Source organism: Pangasianodon hypophthalmus, chromosome 29, assembly GCF_027358585.1.
Source record: "Pangasianodon hypophthalmus isolate fPanHyp1 chromosome 29, fPanHyp1.pri, whole genome shotgun sequence".
NCBI lineage: Eukaryota > Metazoa > Chordata > Actinopteri > Siluriformes > Pangasiidae > Pangasianodon > Pangasianodon hypophthalmus.
The window spans coordinates 6,393,529-6,420,194 of record NC_069738.1 but is presented as its reverse complement, the minus strand read 5'-3'; the positions used below and the strand labels follow the sequence as shown (position 1 = coordinate 6,420,194).

General features: G+C 37.0%; 1 protein-coding gene across 1 annotated transcript in view; it reads right to left on the bottom strand.

Annotated features, from left to right (window-relative positions):
- Positions 1-26,666, bottom strand: part of npr1a (natriuretic peptide receptor 1a) — a 95,512-nt gene that overhangs the window by 53,343 nt on the left and 15,503 nt on the right. Inside the window, exons 3-4 of the mRNA XM_053231266.1 lie at positions 10,099-10,286; positions 6,076-6,189 (exon numbers count right to left, since the gene is read on the bottom strand). Coding sequence (XP_053087241.1) covers positions 6,076-6,189; positions 10,099-10,286 — 302 coding nt within the window. The remainder of the gene's footprint in view (positions 1-6,075; positions 6,190-10,098; positions 10,287-26,666) is intronic.

The window sequence follows — 26,666 nt, the reverse complement described above, 5'->3', positions numbered from 1 at the left end:
CACTGCAAGGGCCAGCAGATCATTAATTTTTTAAATAACGTTTGATTAATTTAATGTTTGTATTTATTTTATAGTTCTACTCATCAAATCTTTTTACTTGTTACTATGTGTCAGTGTGCGGAAGCCCTGAACCATTAATTCAACTTAATAACTCTTGATGATCTAAATTTTATGTCATTATTTTGACTTAGCAATAATAATCTATCAATTAGACTCATTTACTGAAAATTAGCTTAGGGTCCCTGGAGGACTAGTGGTTAGGCCTCAGCGCTCTCACTGCCACGGCCGGGGTTCGATTCCTGGCCAAGGAACCAATTCCAGCCACTGACAGCGCACTAGTCCCAAGCCTGGATAAACCTAGGGAGGGTTGCGTCAGGAAGAGCATCTGATGTAAAAACTGTGCCAAATCAAATATGCAGACCAATGATCTGCTGTGGCAACCCCGAATGGGAGCAGGCAAAAGAAGAAGAAGAACAACAACAATGTTGAAAACTAGCTTATAATTCTGCATGATGTTTCCCAGATGGTCAGTAAGCCAGTTGCTTTGGAATTCAGTTGACACACACAAGTCTAATGCCTGGTAATTCAATTAAATGAATTAATTAAATGCTAATCTAATTACTACTGTGTACCATCATCAATTATGGATTAATTAGCATACGTAAATAATGTGTGGTAAAGAAGAGTGACAAAACAATCGATATTACGCAGTTGTGCTGTTGCCGCCGAATCACTAGCTAGCTAATGGTCTGACTGACTAAAAGTTAATGGATCGTACTATACATGGACACTAAACAAATAAGATACATAGATAATGCTATGGTTTATTTCATTACACAATTTTGAATGTATCAGAATTAAAACTGACACATTGCATCATGGCAATGGCTATCAAAGCTAAACCATATTATGTGTATATAGCTATCTAGATGTTTTAGAGCAGATTCTATGCATTCAGCCATTGGGGACATGGATGATATTTTAGTACACTAATAAGAACACTAATTAGGAATAGTGCAGCATTTGGAACACCTCCAGAATTATAGTGAGAGAGAAATGTCATGATCCTGAGATACACACGTGATACAGATCTGAACTGATACCCCACATGACGTCATATGCACCACATCTACTCCATTCCATAGTCATGTCACATTTACACTCTTGTGTCACGATATTAAGCAAGCGTTCCTTCCCCAATCTATATATCGAACCTTGTTATGTCTGATTAGTTCATTCTTTAGACCTGATTGCCATTGCAATTTGTGTCTCTGACTGTAATTGCCCTTGATTTGTTAAAATGACTGCGACATTAATGAAGTGTCCCTCATGCAGGATTCACGCCTGCTTACCAACACTTCCTGTCACTTCATTACCTGCATTTCTTTTCTCAGCTGTCTCTCATTCCCGCCCTTACTCCCTTGTTTCCTGTAATGGTTGCTACAGCTCCAGACTCCCACGCTCGCCGCTCGCACAGGAGCCACTCTAGGCTAATTCAACATCCGCCATTTGATTCTGTCTTATTAATAATAAACAACAGCAGAACGCTGCCTCAGCAAATCCTCGTGATAAGAAAGCATGTCTGTCAAATATGAATTAAGAGGCACCGGCTATGGAAAACAGCATTCCACAGAGGATTAAGATTATACACTAATTCTGTCTAATAAAAGCAGGCTTGTGTCCCAAATGCTAGTTTTCATAACAAGGTGCTGGTACAGGAATAGTCCAGCATTTTCAGAAATGTCTTAGAATCTGTTTTAACAAGACTTCCCATTGGCTGCCACTTTCTGGTATTTACACGGTGTTATACTCTGTGGGAAAGGGACAGAGTACATTACCCATAATGTACTGCATGAAGTGTTTAAACTGCATGTGGCAAGGTGATTTACACTCAAATGATGGAATGCAATGCAGTAAATATTCTGATTATGAAACTTGAGGTCATATTTATCTCGTATTGATTTATGTGCTTATTTGTACCAAAGTACTGTTGAATGCTTAATTCTGATTGGTCGAATCACAGAAGCAAGGCAAATCACAGGCTTATACTAAGGCACTCATTCTATTGTTATCATTTCTATAGTAACTCACACAGCATCTTGACTTGGTGCATGCTCTAGATAAACAGATTAAAAACACATAATTGTTGATATGGTGTATTGCACTTTGAGGAGATTTAACATTTATTTACCATTTTTGGAAGGAGTCTCCAGTGTCAGCACTTTGTAACAGTCAAAGATAAAGCTGTAACTTTTGAGAAACAGGAAAGTGTACAGTTTCGTGGACATTCCACAACACTAAAAGATAAAGATAGATAACAAGTATGATGTGCTGTTCTTTAAATAATAGAAAAAACCATTTGCATTGGCAAATTGCTGTGGTGTAAGAGAAATAAAACATTTTGAGAAATACTATCAATAATCAACTTTTTGTGTTGGCCTACATCAGACCATGATGTCATTGAATATTTTTCGATCACCGTACTGCCCATTATGTTTTATTCCTTACTTAAACAATCACCTATCTATTAACGAACTGCTAAATAATTCTGTTTTATCAGCTCTTCTGTGACGCAGTAAATCCCAAAGACGTTTCTGTCATAATAAATTAAGACGTAAGTGTAATACAACCAGTATATTAAACACTCATGTTTGGGATACACACTGAATTAATGAAATTTGGACTGACACTCAAAGACATTCGATTTTAGAATAGGTTCAGTAAATACGTACTTGTGTCTAATAATTAAATTCATAAGTAGAGACAGAAGTAATTGGAAAGTGTGTGTTTGAGGCACTGTTACCAAAGCACTCCATTGGGATTTCCATTATTGCTTTTGGCCAGGGACAATATAAATTCCTCTCATTAGCACATTATCCTTTTAGCAGATAAATATTTCAATGGATTAACAATGTGTGAGTGATTTTGTTATTTCATGCTTTTAGAGAAGAATATGTCTAATAGGCATGTATTGATCATTCCTTATACTGTATACAGTAATATAGCTCGATACTGAATGGACACAAACATTTATTTTTTTTGACAATTAAATATACCTGAGGAAGGGTCATATGAATTTGTATATTTTGATTGAATTTTGTTCTTGTATTTTTAATTAGGTATTTATATTTTTGTAGTGCAATCTGTGTAATGAAAAAAGAAATAATAATGTACAATAAACCATGAAAGTACATGCCATATTTTGACACAAAGATGGTGACAGTATCATAAACTACGAATGGTAGGCCAGTTTTCATGATGTGAAATTGAGACAAACACATTCATTCCCTCTGTTGTTCTGTTTCGGTGCTTGTAAAAAAGCTTTCCCTGAGCATATTTTAGCATGTTAAACTGTTCTGCTGAGGGAACACACACCGCCAGCAGCACACTGGAGCCTGATTAAAGTAATGCCAGCACATTTCTCCACACTGCCTCCCGAACAGCTTCAGATCTCGGAAAACAGAGAGCCATTGTGTTCCCTGCGGAGGTGTGTCGAGTGGAGCGAGTGGCCAAAAGCCCTCAGGTCTGGTCTGATGTTTAATGTCACAGAGTTTAGGTTAACACAGAATGCTCAGAAGACACACCAGAAAAAGGAGAGATGTGACATTCTCTCAATATCAAATGAAAATGATTTAAAACAATGATACGGTAGAGTTATAATTTGTTTATCTTTATAAAGGATGATGATCACCAGCCAGTGTTCACCAGACCTTTCCACTGATTACCTTCATGTCCATTAATGACTCCATTAATGCAGATAAAAAAAAAAATCTCTACAAAAATCCTGCTCTTAGCTCATATATACAAAATGGGGCACTTTGGTAGGTAGTTCTTTAAGTAAGGAAGAAAACATCTAGTGATGTGCTGTTAAAGGAAAACAATCAACAACAGGGTGGTGTGATGCGGCCCCATGCAAAGCAGAGTTATTATTACCACCCTGAAGTTGACCATTTTCCTATAACAGGATGTCCCAAAGTGTTTATTCCTCTTATACCACAGCAATTTGACTGTTACAAAGCACTGACACTGGAGACTCCTTCCAAAACGTTATTTAAACATCTCCTCACAGAAATCTCAAAAACGAGATTTCTAAATTTCATTTTTTTAAATTTGTTTATGTGGAACGTTCGCCACACAAGTCCCTGTCTACGTTGTTACTATAGAAACAATAACATATTAGAACAAGCGTGTTAATATAAACCTGTGATTCGCCTCGCAGCTACACTAATGTCTGCGTCATGCTGTTATAGAAAATGAATCAACACCTTCAGAATCAGGGATTCAACAGCACTGTGGTGTAATACCAATTATTTACAAATGTACTAGTTTATGTCACAAAGTCTCATGACTGAAATGAACTCCCTTAAGGCACAGAGTGCATTCTGGGAATGTCTGCCAAATTCTTCCAAAACCTTCCTCATGGTATAAAATTTTAGACATCAAGATACTAAAAAAAGGCTCAAGTCCATTTCACAGTTGAAGTCCATGTTATTCTCATGATCTGTGTATAATTTCTGAATTTAACAAATAAGTTATGAAACTGACTCATAGGAAAGCCTGTAAATTTTTTCATCATGTTTAAATGATTAGTTGTATTTTAGAAGCATGAAAAATCATTAACAGGTTTTTGTTCTGGCTTTAAATTGAATGCATGAGAAAGTAAGGTAACTAAGTTTTTTTGTCCTTTTGCTGTACTCACTGTACTCAGTTACTCTACAAGCACTAAAACCTTCCATTAAAGAGTCTCCACAAAAAAAAAAAAACAAGCTCCACTCCTTACACAATGATGGTTTCAGAAAGTACATGCTGTAAAAGCCTCTCCTAAAAGCACATGGCGCAACATGCTGTTTGAAACATTATCAGTGTACGATTTATCGCAAAAATAAGCTTTTGACTGTTGGACCGATGCCTTTTTCAGGAAGCACTTGCGCAGGAGCTCCAGCTGAAAGCTGTCGCTGAGCTGACTCACTTTCCTTCAGTAAATATAGTTCCTTCCTACATTTATGTAAAAGGTAAGTTACCCGGCACAAACACACAAACACTGGCTTCGTCAGGCTGAAGCAATACCTTGCCACAAAATATAATCCATAAAAGAAAAGTACCTCTGAAACCATTAAAATAAACTATGTAGAGATTTTAAATATGACTTAAATGCTTAATAATCTACTCAGAATATCCCAGGAAGCTCTCAACAACTTTACCCTTATTAAAAATGCCAAGATCTATACAAAACATGTATGCACTTTGGCTAATTTCCCTGTCATCCCTAATAGCTAGCCAGCTAGTCAAATGCTAGCAAACGAGCTTGGATTTGTCACAAACAGACACAAGGAAGATTCAGTATTCAGTTTGGATTTACACCGTCATATTTTTCAAGCCTGTAAAAGTACACTGACACAACAGCCACATAACAGACATAATTTTGTTTATTAATAGTTAGCTAGCTAGCTTCGAATGCAGATTCTGCAGCTAAAAAGTGACCACGTTGCTATGAAGTTGATTTTTTGGAATAACTTAACACTTAATTAAGTACAGAAAATATCTCTTTCCTAAGGGAAAAATATATCTTTTGATATTTGTGTTAACACATTTGGACCAAAACCAGTCAATATAATCAGATTCCCAGAGTATATATAAAATCTTATATATATATATATATATATATATATATATATATATATATATATATATATATATATATATATATATATATATATATATATAAAATTTTAAAAATATTTAAAATCATATTTTTAAGGAATAAGTTAAGGGATACTTTAATTTGAATCACTGGCTAAAGAGAGATTACCTGATCTGTCACCTCTTTATCTTTTCTTTTTCCTCTTTAAACGAATTCCCGTTGGGATTATTTACACAGTATGGAATATTCCAGTGGAACTGGCAATGTAGCTGTAACTGACCAACAAAGATTTCCTGATTTTTTTTTTTTTTTCATTAAAGGAAGTCACAAAACACCGAGCAGCTGTTCGCCATCAACACAGGTACCTTCTGAGTTCCAAACCTTTCTCTTGTTTCTATGTAATTAACTTTTCACTTCAACCTTTCCATTCTTACCAGTGAGTCATCCATGCTGAAGTTGAACATTTTCTTGGCATCTGTCTTCAACTTGGACACAAAGTTTTTGTATTCTGTGTTCTGGGGCTCTCTGTAGGTCAAAATCTTCACACTCTGAGAAAAAAAAAACAAGGTAAAATGTATCATAAACAGATGAAACCGCAGAGATGAATGTATTCTGTTTGAGATCACAGGTATTTTCAATATTATAGATATATATTGCAACAAATGGTTATATTTACTAAAATTTTTGTTACATTCGTACTAAAGCTACATTCACACTAGAAAGCGGCAAAGCCATAGTGCAACAAGTGACATGAATTCATATATTCTCAATTCTATGCAAATTGGGTATGACGTGGTACAGCAGCAAAACCACATGATTCCTCAAATGATTCCTCAGGGCAAATGTGTAAAATTTAAATTTAAATTTTGTTTTCTAAGATGGTTTCATCTTATTATTTCATACACAACCTCTCACTAAATGTGTCTAGAGAAATTAGGAAGAAAAATAAAGCCTGAAAGGAAGTAGCACAGATCGTTAGTGGCTCTAGTATCTTGTTTTGCTAATCTGCCAACAAAACCTAGCACGTATCATGTAAATCAATCAAAGCTTAGTTAGCTGTAAGAGTTATATATATATAGCTACTATTGTTTCTTATAGTAACTCAAGCATAATGGACAGTGCACGCCCACAAGCGACAAGAGTAGCGTTCGCTACACACCTACAAGAGACATGTACACGCGACATGTAACTTGATGCTAGTTAGTGTGAACGTAGCATAAGATTACTTCTCACAGAAACGTGTATGTTTTTGTAAGACAAAATAGAGTTATTACGCTTGTTTTATTTTGTTTATTTCATTCTCCATTGCCTGCCACACTATTACATCTTGGTGAAGTTATGAAGAGGTCACGGCTTACATCGCTTCGATGTTTCACCAATCAAATGTCTCCGGTCATATTAAGTTTGAAGTAAACCAAGTACCTATTCTTGGCTGTATATTGAAAAAAAAGAAAGAAAAAAAAAACGTTGCTTTGTTTATGCCCTGAAAAAAAATTATAATTTAACATGTACAATAAGTTTACAAGAACATGTTAAACTTGTGAAAATATGTTGCAGTCTGTTGCGTTGTGTCTATTTAGTGATTATTTTTTTGTCTTATGGAGTTTTGATATCTAAAATGACTACAGTCTTCACGAAATACATCTTTTTATCTAATATTTTTTGATAAAATGTCTATATACATCAGTCAAGTCAAAGTCAAAGTCAACTTTATTGTCAATTCTGCCACATGTTCAGCACATACAGAGAATTGAAATTATGAAATTATGAAATTATGGCATCTTTCGTCTGTGTGACCCTGTTTCTTCATGTTCTTGTGGCTCAACACATTGATCAAATGACAAATAACTCTTATATGATTTCAAATGTAAAGTTGATGTAAAGGGCATATTTAAACATCTACAGTGGTTTTTAAAAGTGCTTCTCCCCGTGCCATTTTTAAAAGCCAATACTGGACGGTCTAGATATTAAAATAGACAGAGCTAAAGCTTTCAGACCTCCATTAAAGCCTTGTTTTTTTGCATCATTTTTAATATCTTCAGACTGAGCACAACATCAGCAAGTCATTCAAAAGCTGGTAGAGGATAAATGACCTATAAATAATGATACAGTGAGCAATGCACCTAGCAGAACGATTCATTATTTCTATAATTTCTGTATAGTATTTACACAGACCAAAGGAAACTGTCCTAATGATATACTGTAACTTGAAAGTCAAAACACTTTCAATCATTTTGTTAGATAAAAATGCATAAAATTTCTAAAGAGAAAGAGAAATGATATTCCTGTAGCAGGACCTAGTGCAGCTAAATACATAATCAAAATGGTATAATTAAAATGACACCAGTTTTTTTTCTTTTGCGATATGTCTAATTGAACGTTAACACCATGACAAATAACACACAAGGATCCCTCTCTAGACAGAATGTAAAAAATGGAAAACTCCTTTTATTTCTTTTTATATCTTATCCCTCTGTTGTCTGGGTGTCAGATGCAGTTCTGTGTATGCGGTCAGCGCCTTCAGTATTAATCAAAGAGCCTGTTCGTGAAAGTGCTGCGTTTGTCATTCATCAGCGCTGAGCCCAATCAGTTCAGACAAACACGTCTCTGTTCAGCACCGAGCATGTCAAGCAGCCACCGACACCAACCCTGTCACTGTACAAAAAACAGAGGCAAACAAAACACGTCTACAGTAAATAAATAATTAAAAAAAAAAAGGTGGGTTGCTTTTTCCTGCATTTCTCACACAGAAGTACGCATACATGTATTCCATTCCCTTTCTAACACCAGCATCGTTCTCCATCTTATAGGGTTTGAATTAAATCCTAAAAATACTAGATCGTAAGCGAGGAGCATCAGTCGCTGTCCTCAGAGAATGTGGACCAGCTCGAATGACAGAACCCAGCACTGTTACAATCTTCCTGGCTCTCATCACACAGACGTGCCTGTGAAGACCTCGGCTGCTTCATACCACTTACAGCTTAATTTACACAAGCAGAATCTAAAGTAAAATCTAAGGAGCTGAAGCGTGCCCTTATAAGAGAAGATCTGTGTTAAAAAATACAAAAGCCAAAAGCCCTTTTAAGGTGAGAAAGTTTTTATATTCCACAAAACGCTGATACTTGACCATGTGATATAAGACTGAAAATGGAGATGAATCCTGGCTAATCGCTGACACTCATCAACGTGCAGAAGCAGAAAATATCTTTCTTTAAAATCTCACATTGACATAAACGCAGTAATATTGTACTGGCTACTGCTCTGTTCTAGTGATTGGAGGTTCAGTAAAAGAGATGTAACCAAACATGTATACAGTACATCATTCAGATTAAAGAGATGATGTGCTCTAAACAAATAATAGAAACGAATATAGATATGAATAGAAAACATTCTACAAAGGACATCTACAGTATTTGAGACTAGATCTTACCAGGATAGGGATCCTGCCGAATACAACAAGAAACTTGCACTAGGAAGAGGTTTTTACTTTCATGTGATGTGGGCACGCGTATGAAGTGCTCAAGTCTGAAGCTCACGGGACAAACAAAGACCATGTTCGTTAATGTGCAGTGGTCCTTACTAACTGCCTGGTCCGGGTCACACTGGTTGGTTAGGCTACTAGTTGGTTTAAATTTGGGGAAATACAGATTAAATTCATTAAAAAATATATCAAGCAGGTCAAAAAAAATAACTGTGCAAGCTGGATTAAACAGTTTAATCTCTACTTCCAGTTTAGGCCACAACTACGTCTGTTTCATCCGAGTTACATCCGAGTACAAATACAGATATGAATATTGGCAGCACTAAACAGATACAGATACAGGCATTGTGTTACACCCCTACTGCAAAGTTGTGAGCTCTGATTTGTTAACTACCCCAGGATTGAACTTTTGATCAAAATGCTTAACTCTCAATTCCTCAGCTGTGTGCTTAGATTAAATTCTATCTCCCTTGTTAGTGTAACTGGATAACTGTTTGCCAAATGCCCAACTGGAAAAGGTCACCAAATGCAAATCCTCATGCTCAATATGACTTTATTAACATTTTCAATGAGAAGACTAAGCCTCCCAGCAGTGTTCACGTAGTGTCTTGGCTGCGTATACACTGCTGAATGTGTAATACAGTTCCCTGGGGTGAAACCTATTATAATTTGAATCAGCATGGAGCTTGTTAATTGCTAAACAAAGGCTGGCATTTATTTTAATCATTAAGAATTATAATTAATAAATAATAAAGGGCAAATTTTTACATTTACGTGTATTATATAGTGGCAACGTTCTATTTAACTTCCTGTTCCTAAGGCAATTTAAACAAACTTCTGTAGTTCATGACTACTGTAGTGAAAATTATGTAAAGAAATAAACCAAGACAGTGTGTGCTGTTATAGGGAAATAATCACTGATGTAGTGGTCTGGTTATTTTCTTTGGTCAAAATCAGACATTAAAAGCTGACTCACTTTAAAGGCTTCCTTGGCAGTGTCATCGTCTGCATCTCCTTGAGCCCACGGTTTAGCCGGACGTCTCTGCACACTCTCTCCGAACAGATCAATGAAGAAAAAGACGTATTCCTCCTGGGGAAGCCGCTGCTTCTTGAACTGCACCATCAGCTTCCTGAATGTCTGCAGCTTACAGCAAACGTACACCACTGGAAGCAGAGAAAACATTTCTCTTAACACTGGGCACTTTTAATGAAGTTGATTTGCGGAGCGTGAAAAAAAAATTAGAGCATGAAAAAAAAAATGATCTGATTTTGTAAAATGAAACGCAACCTTGCGTTGTTGAAACATGTGTGAAGGCCTGGGAACATCTTAGTAAATATAAGTAAAAATGTCTTTAATATGGTTAAATTTATCTAATATGTATCTAACTCAAATATATTATTATTCAACCTGTTTTCAGATGATTTTACTCATTTCATGCTTTAAATTTTCTTACTCTGTTGTTGGATAATTTTGCTTCTTTCTAGAAATTAATGCATAAATTTAGAAAAATGATCTGCCACTAGAACAATTGAAATTAGTAGAAATGTCTAGAAATATGTCATGTATTTGGTCTATTATAATCTTATATGAGGAAATATTAGATAAATTCAACTACATTTAAGATATGTTGACTGTTGATATGAGATGCTATTTTTTGTAGTGAAAACCTGTCAGATGCGGCTGCGGCTAAATTCAGCAAACGGCCAAAATAAGAATCTGGTTTAACAAAGAAAACGTATAATCATTGATACAAAGCTTTCTATAAAGATTTGTTTATTTAACATTTATGGAAGGTGTCTCCAGAGTCAGCGCTTTGGAACGGTCAGTTGGTTTTCCACCACAGGAAAGTCTTCGAAAATTGCACTTTATGCTTTCTTGGTAACATGACAAGCTGTGTTTTTTTGTCTTATTAACAAAAATGAGAGAAAATGAGAGGAAGGTGATGGAACAACTGTTTATAGCTGCTATAACATAAGTGGTAATGGGAACTAAATCACCTTGCATAACATTTAACATAACTATAATTGGATAAAAACTACAATGTGTTCATTATAAAATGAAAAAAATGTAATGGTTGGTAAATTATTGAGGTTTAAGAGGAATAAAACATGTCAGGATGTGCTGTTATTGGGAAAATAATCAACTTCAGAGTGGTGACAGTATTTCTGCTTTACATCGAGCTGCATTAGACCACCCCATTGTTGATTAGTTTCCTATAACACCATCATGTTTTATTTCTTACATAACTTTTTACTGGTGGTTGAGATACTTGGAAAATCTTTCAGTTAAGGAAAGCCTGTAGTTTCCAGAACTATATATAGTAGAAAATGTCAAAATTTCACCATGTCAGAGGTTTTTCCCAGACTGCCACACATGTCAGAGATTTACCCTGAGTCTAGCAGGAAGTAGAAGTATGATGATTATAGCCGTCTGCACATTTAAAAGCTATGAAGCTTAAACGATGGCATTCCTGCCTTTGACCTTTCCATCCTGTTCTTTCACTCTCTCTTTGCACTTACTAATTACCAGCAAACCAAAGAAGGAAGGTCTTGACGGTCTCAAGCTGTCTGTGTCTACCGGAGTCCCTTTTCTCTTTTTATCATTTCAAGGATCCTTCCTACATGCCACTTTAGAGTCACAATATATATAGATTACTCCAGCCAAAATGACTAAATCCTAAAATCCAAATCCTAAAGAACCACCAAGATGAAGATGGTCTCAGGAAGAATTCAATGCAGCAGTAACTGTACATCGTAATCAGCAAGGATTGAGAAGGCACTTGTGAATACAATAGCAGGTGTTGTGTATGTTATCAAGACAGACTACATACTTGATTATCCATTTTTTCAAAATGGCTTGAAGGAGAAAGTAGAAATAATTAGATTACGCACATGTTGTCCAATAACACACAAAAAAACCCTGACTAAACCACACGTTTTGTGTAGCTTGTTATCTGATGGAGACACGAAAATAACATAAAATGCTTTTTTTGTTGTTGTTTGTGGAAATGTATAAAGCACAAATTCAACTGCCTGTGATATTCAGTGAATGTGTGAGTGTTCCTGTGTGTCTGCGTAGTTTCCCCAACATCATTTTTAACTTAACAGTATATACTGAATATACCATATACACAAATTACAATGTTTCAGCCTTCCCATTCAACATCACGACCAGCCACCACTGCCTCTGGATATAAGCTGAAGATAATTACATTTTTATTTCATTACATAATGATATATGTACAATATCAGAGATAAAAAATGTCCTCTCATTCACGCTCATTTTCTTTTCATTTCCACTATCTGTCCATCTCTCTCTCTCTCTCTCTCTCTTTTCCCCATCACACAGCCTGTCACCTGCTTTTATCTCCTCTGTTCAAGTGTGGCTCTGAAAGCACCCATTACTGCGCAGTTATTTCGTAAATAATTGATCAGTGAGGAGCTCCATCTGGCAAACACACTGCGTAGGCTGCACCTGCTTCCGTCAAAAAAAAAAAAAACAGAAGTCATTTATTTAAGCGCAAGCATATAAAAGCAGATTTCATCCATGCAGTAGCTCATTTGCTGCGCTGCCTGCATATGGGCTTTACTTAGACAACTTAAATACGAAACATTTTTTCTGCCTAGTAACTGCGTTACTACGCAATAAAATGGCTCTAAAAGCTAATGTAAACAGTAACTGTAACAAAAAATGTAATTCCTGTATCTTTGAGACCCTTTTTTCATTTTTCATTTGTGTATGAATGGAATAACAGCAGCCATGTTGAAAATATTTTTTTTTTTCCCTTCCATGGTAACGATAAAGAAGGTTATATATGTGTGCAACCTCATATTTATACCCCAAGGAAACAGTATGTGGTTAAAGGCAACAACTGAGCTCCTGGGGACTGAGAGCAAAATAAGAGCAAACATGGCCTACTATTTGTTCTGGCAATTTTATATTGTTCATTATAGATTAGTGATACATTGATACTGATACTGCTGCTCATTTCCTCATAGCTGTACTTGTAAAAAAAAAGACCCAGTATGTTATTCTTGATGATCAGCCACATTAATCATTGGCGATGATGAAAACAAAATATTCCTTACTTATAGCTGAAACAAGCACACGTGTGCTTTTCATTACCACTATGTTAACCGAGGAACATAAACAGAGGTTAATAAAATGGATTTAAGTAGGTTACTCATCTCAGTATCAGTATTGCTATTGGTATTGACAAATATCAAAAAGCATGTAATCATACTCATACTTGGTCAAAAAATGGTAAAAATAGAAAAAAATTATAGCTAATATAAAGAAAAATGCAAAATCAAACAAAAGACAATTATTGAATTGTTTAAAAAAAAACCCAAACACTAGACTTCTGCAATATAAAGGTTTAATCGACCCTACATGACATTACACTTCCACGATATCCAGTGACATTTACTCAAATTATACTGTGTTACCTGAGCAGCCAACCATTACGCATCTTTTAACACTACGTACACTAGTACGAGAGAGCAGAGCAGTATGTTTCTCCCTAGTAAAAATGGGAAATGTACCAATAGACATATGAATCTGCAATTATCTGCACCGGTGTTTTTACCTCTCTAATATTAACCACCACGACCTTGAAGCCCCGCCCCCTTCCCCCAATCTCATATACTCGTGATTGAAATCTAAATCAAGGAAAATTGAGAATGTTTTGAGTTCATTAATGTGAAATGAAATCTATCAATGCATATACGACTTAGGTTAGTTTACTTCGGTTAGCTATATTTATTAGGAATGGCACTGAAAAATTTTGGAAGAAATTGGTCAAAAATGGCTCTTTCAGTTTAAGACCAAAAGAGAAAAAAGGACTAAAAAAAGAAATAATTTATCGCAATTTTTCTTTTTAAAAAGCAGAAAAAAATCTATACCGCACAACTGTCTAAAACAGATTTTTCTTTTCCTCACATTTTACCCTTTCCATAAAGTTGGTGCTTTAATTGCTGTCTCTTCTGTGGAGAAATCATTGCAGGTCCACGCTACCCTTCTATAATCGGAGCTTGCTGTTTGTGAGCACGGTGACAGGCTCGTCTCAATGATGACCTTTATAATACCCCAGTGGATGAAGTCTAAACACGAGGGAAGACACTTAGAAACATATCTGGAGGTTTGCCATTTTAATTGGCTTAATAGGTCAAAGCCGTCATCATGTCTGACAGTCCGGGGAATTTAACTCACAACCTTCCTGTCACTAGCACAGAATCATACCTGGTGAATTGAATTTCTTTCTTTCATTTCCAAGTTTTGCTCAGAAAACCCAGTCATTGCAGGGTGACCATTTTCTCATTTCAATCACCTTTGTTTAATTATTTATAAGTATTATTATACTTTCGTTTTGTGCTGGCTTCTGGATACCGTCTCTAAAAATAGGCAACAAAGACTGAAGCTTAGTGACAGCAGCAGGTTTCTGGCTTGTGTTATGCATGTGCATAATTGCACAACCGTTTATCATGTTTTGCAACAATGCATTCCCTCATTAGCCTCTAATGCAGCTTATCGTGTTACTGAGAAACTACAAAGCCCTCCGTCTAGGTGCGTATCCAGACTTGGCCAGGTTGGACCCAACCACTTTCTTGGGGTGGCAATCTAGGGTGGGGCAAAATACTAAGAAAATAACAAAATCTGCATTCTCCATCTGTGTATGACCTGAATAGGTTCCCATCGGACATAAAAGGCACACAAATAAGCAAGATTTGTTTGCTGTCTTGCAAGCTACAAAAAAGTCATAGCTGACATTAAAGTATGCTGTATATTATGAAGTACACTAGGCTAACAAACTCAGTATCATTAACTAATGGGAGCTAAGTGAAGAAACCCAGTGTTATGGCTCAAAAACTGTCAATGTAAAAAAAAACCTGCTTGCAATGCATAACATCGCTGTTGGATAATGATGAAATGAATTTTCAAATCACACTGGTAACTGTGCTGACTACTACTGCTACTATTACTGCTACTACTACTGCTACAACTACAATCAGACTGGAGGATTCAGCAGCACTGTGGTACAAAAAGCACTATATGAGCAAAAAGTGTGTAGTCAGAGGAGCAATTCTGTCTGCTGTCTTTTTAAATACGTCATTAAGCTCTCGTCTGGTAAACAGGATATTGGGACCGCCATTGGCAGGAAGGGTGTATATAGCGTTGCCGTCAAATCTGTCTAAAATATGCCACATCAGAGGATAACTGTCTCCCAAATGGGGTATAAACTCTACCCACGCAGCCTCTTCTTACACTGAGGTGTGCACAATACTGTGAGTGTTCAACATTGTAATATATTGCATAACTGATTATATAATTGAGTATTTGTTACAAAAGGGACAGTGAGCTAAGAGAGAAATTTGGTATCATACTACACACAGAGGATGGCCAAATATAAAGAGGTAAACTCTATACTTCTTATTAAGCCCTCACCTCTCCCAGATGAATTAGAGAATATTTGATCTATTTTCAGCCATCACACAATCAAAGCCACAATTAAGATGTAATCATATGCAATTAATAAAAGTCTGACAGGCTTGTTAAAGCTGTTGGGTACGTGAGTGCTGAGCCGTAATGGAGGTGTGTGTGTGAGTGTGTTATAGCTTTGCCAAGCCAGAACTGAGACGGAGGATCTGTTCCCATCACCAATAAAGCTCTGCTATGATCATAAGATAAAAAACAAAGATGTTAAGCACTCAAGACATTCATCTAGGTCTTACTAAAATGTTTTAATTCCCAGTTGCTTGAACACAACATGCAGCTGTGTCTTTACAGTTAAACAGCAATCAAGCTTGATGTTCCTTTGAATGCAACCTGTTTCTGTTTTTTTTTTTTTGGTAAAAATAGCTAAAACTAGGAGCAGTGTAACTGACTGACAGCAAAACTGGCACCCATTGCTCCCATTCTTTGTGGAAATCAGCTACAACAAATTACACAAGAACCAGGAAGTGCTGTTTATACAGAATCCGCCTTGATAATATTCACCTGAAGGAAGAAATAAATACTTGTCAGCGTGCTGTTGGGAAAATAATCAACAACAGGGTGGTGTGATGTGAGTTGGTGTGAAGCCCACACGAAGCGGAGTTACTGTGAACTCAGAATGAATTATTTTCCTATAACAGCACACTCTGACATGTTTTATTCCTCTTATACCACATCAACTTTTCCCAGCCATTACATTTTTTATTTGTTTAAAGGACGACACATCGTAGTTCTTTTCCATTTATAGTTACGTTTAATGTTGTGGAACATCCGTGAAACAAATTTGTTTCCAAAACAAAATGTTGACAAAAAAAAGAGACAAAAATGTAACTAGTCCTCTGGCCAATCAGAATTGAGAGCTCATCAATGCTGTGGGATAGAATTCATTGTCCAATCATGCCCAGTCCTGCTAATTATGTCATTAGCAACATTACGATTAGAGTCAAGGTCATTTCCAAATAGTACAGGAAAGTACCGTAACTGTTGGAGTAGCATGTCTCTACCGTAAATACACTAATAAACACTAATAACACTTACAAATGTAAAAAAAAAATTACAATTTACAACATTTTTAATCCACCTTTCCAGATGATCCGCTATGTAGGCTATATGACTTTTTATACACAGACTTTAGAAAGATACCCATAATCCTCTATCTATGTTTTTATTTGTGATATAATTGCAAATAAAAACGCCCTGTAGTCCAAAATATTGGTAATTTATCTCAAAGATTTTAAATGAAAAGCAACATACATAATACCATCACACAAACCAATCCTCCCTAAAGTAAGTTCCCAGGAATTAAACCTGCTGTTTGTGCCCAGCAAGTCATCCATCCATATTGAAAAATGCCTGTTCAGTAGATTAATGAGTAATGGCTACATGTGGAGGAGTCTTCTAATCTATTTTAGCAAGTTCATTGTCATAGTCTGGGCTTTGCCATCTTAGGCTGTGAACTGTTTCCAAAGACAACCCACTCATGGGAACTCGAATAGCATTATTTCCCACTGCCAGGGAGTACTACCTCAGCGTCTAAATTTATCAAGCAGGTTTGAGTTGCACTCTTTAAAAAGAAATGGGCTGATTGTTTTTAAATCACTAAATCATTTGTGCACTTGTAGTGATCCTTCTGCAGTCTTGAACTTTGCTGATGATCAAATTTAGGCTTATTGTAAATGATCATGTATGTGGTTTAGATGTGAAACACAGCAAGAGAGCTATATACTCTTGTATTCTCCCCCTCTCTTTGGGTGAACGGTATTTGCCGTTGCCCTGTGCTGAACAGCTGCCCACGGTCAAGCCACAAGAATTAATGATCTGCAGAGTCGTTTACGGGAAAGCAAGCAAAATAGAGGCTTCGGTTTAATTAAACACGGGAGGTGGGCAGTGCGGTGAAGCGTGCACTCTGAAAGTGTACTTGAGTCAAAGTGGCAGCCTCCTCTGAAATAAATTGCTTCACACAGTTCTTTGCGGAGAAACAAACAGATACAGAGAAGGTGCCTTACTTTCTCCATATACTCTTCTTTCCTAGTTTATCATGTGGTAAATGAGAACGGAGGCTCCGTGTTTCTTTCAATGCAACAAGTCTCAAATCTAAAGCAGGACTATGTGAGATTCTTAATGAGACCTGATTACATGAAGTACATATTAGTTACACTATTTGGTAGGTGAAAAATCTGCTAAAGTGCCTTCAAGTGAAAAACTCAACCACAAATTTGGTTACATGGTAGTTAATGAGTTAATCAGCGAAAGGTTTGAACCATGAAGATTACCAATGTTACTCACGCAAACAATGGGTCTTTATTTGTCAAGACATAAACAAACAAACAAAAAAAAAACACTACGTTTTGTGAAAATGTTGCAAATAACTGCTTCTAGAACATCTTGTTCCTATGCTGCCTTCATGTGCTATCAAATATTTTGTATATATAAGTTCATAGACTGGATACAAAGTGATACCTGTAACACATGTAAAACATTTTAAGCTATCCGTACACCAAGCGAGAGATAATCCAGCAAGCAGACAGACAGGGATAAGGGAAGGACTGGAGGAGTTAACTTCACAGTTCTTATGTGTTAAGCTTCACAATATGCTTCACAATAAATAAATAGCTCAGAAGGTCACACTAGATTTTACCAAAGTACCCTACATTATGCCCCGTAAACAACATAACACAGATATAAAAACATAGACTTCCCTCCAAGTGCTCCTTTGCTTACATTGACACCTGTGTTTTGTTTTGAATTTGAGTCTTGTCTCCACTCCTGTCCTGTGATTGGTGTGTTCTCTGATTGTGCTCACCTGTTTTTTGTTCAACCTTTATTTGTTTGCCTTTTTATACCGTCCTGTGACTCGTCGCGAAGTCTTGCCATGCATTCTTGTCGTAAACTCCAAGCCTTAGTCTTGTTCCATGTCTAGTATTTCCAAGTTTAGTGCCTCGCTTGTGTTTCCAGTTTCCCCAATTATGGATTGCTCTAATTTAATGCTGTCTGCCTGTGTTTTGACCCCTGCCAGATTTTGACTATGATTCTTGGATTAGCCCTAAAAAAACACCACGCTGATCATCATGTCCTTCAGCTCACTGCAAATTATAACTAGATTTTAGGATGCGCTACTTTCCAAAAGTGAACAGACTCTAAATCTCCCAATCCAAGGCTCTGCATGTGTGCTGCCAGAATAAACAAGATGATTACAGGTAAAATAGTCAAAAATAGTCACATGTTAAGAACACTGTCAGAGAGGACACCTTTAACATGTTTTCCCATTGCAATAATTTTACACAATGTGTACTCTATTCATTCATCCCTCTTTAAAGATGAGACTAACTAATTACACAATCGGTCTATATGACTAACATGTAGATAAGTAAGTAAATAAATAAATCTTAATGCTAAATCAACACTAAGCTATATTTCAGAAGAAAACTGAAAATAATAATAAAAAGAAAAAAGCTTTAAAAAAAAATGCATTTAAACACCTATAATAACAATAATGATAGCTGTAGCTGTAGAAATAAAAAGCCACCTGCACCCTACACAAAGACACCGACAACAGAGCCAAGCTGCTCTCAGATGGTGTGCAGCATGGCTGTTTTCATCAATTACATCAATTTAGACTCCAAATCCACATCGGGCCTGAGTGGAACTGTATCCGCAGTTAGAGAGGACAATAGAGTATGGCTCTTTCTTAATCTTAGGTTTACTTATTCATATTCTCTTTTAAAATCTCATGCCATTTGGACTGTCATACTGTTTAGCTAGATAACAACCAGTTCTACAGAAAGATTTCAGTTGCTGAAGCATTACAGAAAGCCAAGAAAAACTCTGTGTCCTCCGTTCTCATGTCAGCTGCCTTCTGTACTGTGAATCAACAGACCCTCGTTTTCAAAATCACAGACTTGGGCATCGAGAGCTCTGCTCTAACCTGATTTTCATCATATCTACAGGAATCATCTGAGCACACAGCATGGAGAGGTTCAGTTTCATCACCTCACAGCTTCACTGCAGGAGCTCCACAGGGGTCAGTTCATGGTCCACTCTTGTTTTCCCAATATATTAAATCACTGGGCTCTGTGATGAGATCATATGTCTTCTCCTGCCAATTCTACAACGATGACACACAACTTCCCAAGCCTTATACAATATCTCAGACTGGCTTTCTGATATCTCATCCTGGATGTAGACTCATCATCAACAAATCAAAGCTGATCTAACTACTGATTAAGAACGTTCCCATGCTGGACCTCTCAATCACTTTCCCCCAACTTTCTTCCTAATTTGATTCCAAGTCCCACCCACTGGCCAGCTCTATTCTATCACATGACAGCTACCAACCAGGGAGGGTGAAGGCTTCCTTGGAGAATGAAGCCAGCCAGATGAATCTTTTCGAACTGCTGCTCATGCTGCGTCACAGTCTGAGGAAAGTGCTATCTGCCCTCTTCCACATACATGAGCTCACAAACTCCTACAATTGGCTATCATTGCTGTGATTGACAGGGGAGAGAGACAATGCTCCTCCCACCCAGCACCATCAATTTTGCCCCCAGTCATTGCCCCCAATCTTGTCTCCCAGTCATGGATGGCTGTTGGGATACAAATTCTCGATCTCCCTTTGATAGGGTGAACACTTTTCTGTTGCACCAATCGGGAGTCAGCTCTCAATCACTTGTGACACTCTTTACAGTCAGCGCACTCAGCTAAGAATACTGACGTGAGCTTAAATCACATGCTTAACTCCTTAACACTGTTTCCTTTATTTTCTGAACATCTATCAGTTTTAAGAAATGTTTAAATAAACATAACTTTAAATAAATGAGTGAATTGTCATGCTTGCACTATAATTTCTAAACATTTTATGTTGTTGAATGTCCGTGAAAGAAGTTATTTCCTGTTCTCACTTATGTTATAGCAGCTATAAACAAAAAGAACACGTTATCACATTACAGAGAAACCTAAAATCCTGTAAAAGCTTTATCTTTGACTAGAACAATGCTCTGACACTGAACACTCCATCGAGAAATGCTAAATAAACATCTCCTCACAGAAAACTTCACCATATCAACAATTTTTATTACTCTAGGAATAATATAGAAAATGAATCAATAATGTATTAGAACAAGCGCATTAATATAAACCTATGATTTGAATTATAGCTGGAACTGCTGTCAGAGCTCCTGTTATAGAAAAGTAATCAACACCTTCTGACCATTTAGAATCGAGAATTCAGCATCACTGTGGTATAAAGTTGTCTATTAAAGGCCTGCTTGGATACATTTCATAGCTGTGTTTATTATTATGCAAAGGTCAAAGTAAAGACCAGGTTCAAAAATGACAAAAATTTCCCCAGAGCTGACACTTGAGGGCTCATGATAACAATATTGTTTGTTTTAAAGATCACAATATATTGTATAACTGATTATCAGTACATCAAGGCTTATAATAATGGTATGGATGTTATACCAGTAAATGTTCCCTTGACCTCACTTCCCCAGTCTTCTTTATTTCAGGGGTGAAGACAGGAAATTGCTAAAACGGCAGATGCTCATTTCCAGTCAACTAGTTTTTACACATTCAATCCATGCAGCTCAAGCCTTACATGGCTCACCCAGGTCTGATTAGCATCATCGCTATTTGGGTGGCCAAAGGGCAACAGATGGCCCTGTTTATTGGAAGTGACTGAAACTGCAGGCGTGTTTGTCAGACTTCTCCCCCCTCTCTCTTTCATGCAGACGTCACACTCAACCTTATCACACTGTATAAATCAGGCAGATAATCGTGTGTGTCTGTTTGAGTGTGTGAGTGTGCGTGCGTAAAAAGAGTTTTCACTGGGCCACTGGTTACTTTAGAGTTACGCCTGAATTCTCTTTAACCAACCAGCACTTTCCCATCTGCCAAGATGCCTGATGATGAAGACGCAAGGCATTCTGGGTCTACAGCACCTCCTCAATACTTCATTTTTACTACTTAAGACTGTGTCTGTATGGGTGGTCGCAAAAAAAAAAATCCAAATAACAGTACTGTTAATGTTATGCTTTATATGTCACTAAATACTCTCTACAGGTGCTGCACGTCACGAGATATCAGGGAAAAATCATATTTCTACTAACAGATAGTGAAGAAAAAAGTTCTAGCAGTTTTGTAATAGAGCAAAAACTGTGATACATACCATAACCTCCTCACATCGTTCCAACTCTAATGTCTCCTCATTCAGCTGTTTCTTTTCCCCCAATACAAGTGCAGAAGACATACACGTTCCAATTTCACGTCAGACTCAACACTGCAACTATGATGCTACAGTCAGCTCCAAAATTATTAGTAAAAACAGTTAAAAAAAAGATTGTCTTTGTGGTTAATTAGTTCTATTTAACAATATTGATAAATGTGATCTCAGTGAATTTAACCGTGGCATGGTTGTTGTTGTCAGTTGGGCTGGTTTTAATATTTCAAAAACCACTGATCTCTTGGGATTTTCATGCACAATGGTTTCTACACAGAATGGTGCGAAAAACAAAAAACATCCAGCAAACAGCAGTTCTGCAGTTGGAAATGCGTTGTTGCTGAGTGAGCTGACAGGAAGGATACAGTAACTCAAATAACCACTCTTTACAACTGTGGTGAGCAGAAAAGCATCTACAACAGCAGAAGATGACATCAGGTGACAAGAGTGGAAACATACCACTGGAAACATAACTTTTAAATCAGCTGTTGAGTTTAAAATGCATAGGATTTTTGCCTTTAAACCGGTTGTGTGCTGTGTCTTGAGAGTGTATGTGCTGTATGCTATATTACAGTGTGAAAATTAGATTGCCATGTGCCTTAATATTAGAGATACAGGAGGTCAAGACATTCTGGACCACCAGCAGGACAATGCGTGTTTATGAAGAAAGCCATAGCAATTAACATGTGCAGTGGGAGGCGTCATTAAGTACAATTTATGTATAAATATATCCCGGCTCTTATTTCACAGTTTGATTTCCTTTTTCACTGTAAGTGACAGACACAAAGGGGCCATGCCTCTTTCACTGGGATTGACAGGGGCAGATTTTACCAATACTGTACTGATTCATGATGACCTCCCAACCTTTCTCTGAGGACAGCTGTTTTTTATCAGTGCAGCTTAAATATCACACCAGCATCAAAGTACAAACAAGAACAAACAGGGCATGACAAATAAATTAGGCCTGAAATTACAGGATGCAACTAGAAGAAATAAACTAGAAGTTTAATGGACCACATTTTAAAGCTCTCTAGTAACAGGTTTGAAAATTGTGTCCAGTTGCAGAACCACAGGGATTCCGTAAAGGGCTCATTGCACGTAATCAGGGACTGCTCTATTCTGAGACCGACTGTTCTTATCAGGGTCCAGACGGCGCCTTCTACGAGGTGGAGCCTCGTCATCATTTTCTATCTCTAAAACTCCCTCTTCTTCAGATCTCTGGTCCCTCCTCCTCCTCCTCATCCCCGTGAGCTCCTCAGTAAACGAGAGCACATCCTGTGTGGTGATAATATACCACCTGTCTGGGTTATCTTCATTTTCATCACCATCAATGTCATCGAAGTGATCAGGGTCATTGCTGACACGGTCATTATCCTCCTCATCCTCGTCTTGCCCTCACTCCACTCATCATCATTCTCCTCTTCTTTGTCATCGGCATCATAATCATCATATACCTCCTCTTCATCATCATTTTCATCATCGTCATCCTCCTCGTCTTCCTCATCATTGCCATCATAATCATCATCATATATCTCATCCTGTTCTTCATCATCATTCTCCTCTTCATCATCATTTTCATCATAGTCATCCCCCTTCTCTTCCTCATCACTGCCATCATAATCATCATCATATATCTCATCCTGTTCTTCATCATCATTCTCCTCTTCATCATCATTTTCATCATAGTCATCCCCCTTCTCTTCCTCATCACTGCCATCATAATCATCATCATACACCTCGTCCTGTTCATCATCATTCTCCCCTTCATCACTGTCTACAGTCATGTATCTCTGCACATGCTGCAGGCTCGTATACCTCCATGTTCCTGGACAGTGAGACAAACCTTGACATTCCACTATTAACCAGAAGAACTTTTTTTTGAGTAAATCATCTAAATAAGCATCAGTAAGTCTGTAAAATTCATTTACAGTATCACTTTTTCGTATTCTTACTCTTGAAATATTAAGGAACAAATCAATGATAAAGTGGTAGTTGAAGCTCAGTTTTTTAAACATTTACCCTCGTTTCCAGTGGTAACCAATACCAGATGTGTTTCAGCTATTTCTGGGCAGGAGAAAAAGCAACATCGCACTTCGATTTTAACGTTCTAGCAACTCCAGGTATGCTCCTCTGTAATGAGTAGGTGAATTTATATTTCCTACAATTTTTGTTTTTGCTTTGAGAGAGATATTAACTGTTTAATGTTTAATAACGAGTGGAATTAGCCTAGTTTCAGAGCTAGGCGTGAGTGAAAAAAACAAAATTAAATTAAATGGGATTGTCTTCACATGACTCATTTGATGTGAATTTAATGTGAACATTTTATTTAGATGTGGTTAAGTTGCTATGGTTATGCTACTAGGCTTGTTCTTGATAATGTTAGGTAGTTGATTTTAAATGATGTTCATTAGCTAGCTACATTAGTTACCTTGGCTCGAGTAGGGCTGTAGTGGAGAGTGTGATTAGTTTGACTTCAGAAGTACAGGTGTAAAGCTATGTTTTTGATTTAATTACATCAGAATTCGTTGTTGTCGATGACAGCAGTGGCTGAGCTTCAAGAACAACATACTGGGTAAGAACTGTTATTTTCATTCACTTCATTTAGGTTTCTCACCTAGCCTGCATCATTTACTGTCTTGTGCCTCTAGTAATGAAGTGCTGTGTTTTATGTTTTATATTTTCATTAGGTTACTAGTTTTGTAGCAGGATGCTGTAGTTCCTCCTCTTGATATTTTCACACTGCACAGTTTGCACTACTTAACTGTGAAATTTGTCCAGATTGCAGTCATTTCGCACCATCTGTTCATTAGTGTGAGAACATATTAACTTTTCAAATTTTTTAAATTTTACAAATTTTTTCAGATACGAGCTTTGTGTCACATAGTAAGACCTGGCATCAGTTGTTGGTATCAGGGAGTAATTGAGCAATATCAGTATTTGTACTGATGCATCCCTAGTACTGAATATAACACATACTGGCATCAGTATTAACTGGCATTAATTATTAATACAAACAAATCTAACATTGAAATAAAATGTAAACACTTAATAACATTGTTAATTGTTTTAATAACAATTTAATAATACCTATTTTGGCACTTTTTTACTTTAGTAATTCAGCCAAGTTTTACACTATTAGTATAAAACTAATTAGTTAATTACATTATTAGTGTTTCAAAGAACATGTCTGTCTATCTTAACACTACTATTAATAATATTAACAGTATTAATAACACTTCTGTCTATTTTAACAATATTAATGACATTATTAATAAAATGTTTATAACATTCCGTCTAACTAGAAACAGGACATTAACTGTACAGATGACTTACTGCTGCTACTAGTGTAAATTAATCCACTAACACCTGGTTGGTCTTCTTCGTCTTGCTCTAGACGTTCTCCCCAAAAATAACGCATAGTGAGAAAATTGTTCCGATACGGTCAGTGAGAATAAAATCCGGTCTCGAAATCGTCAGCTTCATTCTACAACATTCCAGAAAAGTGTCTATGTACCCTTTATAACATCATTAGAATTTAGATGTGTAAGAACAGACCAGAAATGTGACTCAGCTAAGGATGAACTGAAGAGCAAAACTGTACATTTACATTCATTCATTTGTCTTTAGTAAGTGCTTCATCCTGGTCAGGGTCCACTTTAGCTTAGCGAGTCCATCTTGTTTTTGTTAGCTGGGAGGAAACCGGAGAGCCCAGTGGAAATCCATGTGGACACTGGGAGAACTTCCACACAAACAGTAACCAGAGCTCAGGATAACTTCACTGAAACTGGTCAGTTAAGGACTGGAACTAGAGCAGATTACCTTTTCCCACTCTCTTTAATTGTCTAGTTTGGGTGAGCCTGTGCCCACTGTAGCCTCAGATTCCTGTTCTTGGCTTATAGGAGTGGAACCTGATGTGGTCTTTTGCTGTTGTAGCCCATCCACCTCAAGGATCGACATGTTCTGAGATGCTTTTCTGCTCACAACAGTTGTAAAGAGTGGTTATCTGAGTTACCATAGCCGTCCTGTCCCTTCCTCAAACTAGTCTGGTCTTCTGTGACCTCTCTCATCAGCAAGGCCACAGTCACCGACATCACATTTTTCCTCATTCTGATGTATGATGTAAACACTAACTGAAGCTTTTGACCTGTATCAGCATGATTTTACACATTGCACTGCTGCCACATGGTTGGCTGATTAGATAATCCTAATAAAATGTATGGTGAGAGTATATGTGTGTGTGTGTTTACCCTAATAGTGCCAGGAAGCCATAAATGATCAGGTCAAAGGGCTGGTGATACCCCTCTACCTCTTAGCCCTGATACACTCCTCTGTACACTTGCTCAAATGTTCTCTGTCTCTATGGAAACACTGGCTACTGATCTGTGTTCTTCCCAGTCATGGTGACAAGAAGGATAAAATTGTCTCAAAGTTGTTTTTAATTGCCATAAACCTGCACTACAACCAGACATGTGCTGTGGAAACAGCTGAGGGGAAAACTCATACACTCATCATTCGTCTCTCTGTGTCATTACGCTCTTACTTTCTACATCCGTGTTTAAACAAATTAGCCTTACTACAGTCGTAATAGTAATATTAGCAAGCTGCATTTATGATCCAGCTTTCCAAAACCCCACACTGCAAAATAGACTAATGAAAAAAGACTAATGTTATCCTATCATCTGTCCTGCTCACGAGGCAGAATTCCAAGTTATCTTTCAAGCACTGCTATCTAAATAGCAGAGGTGGGAAGTAACAAAGTACAAAGTCTGGTTTATAAGTATCTCTAATTTACTTGAATTTTTCTTCACCGTTCATTTTTGCTTACCACATTTCA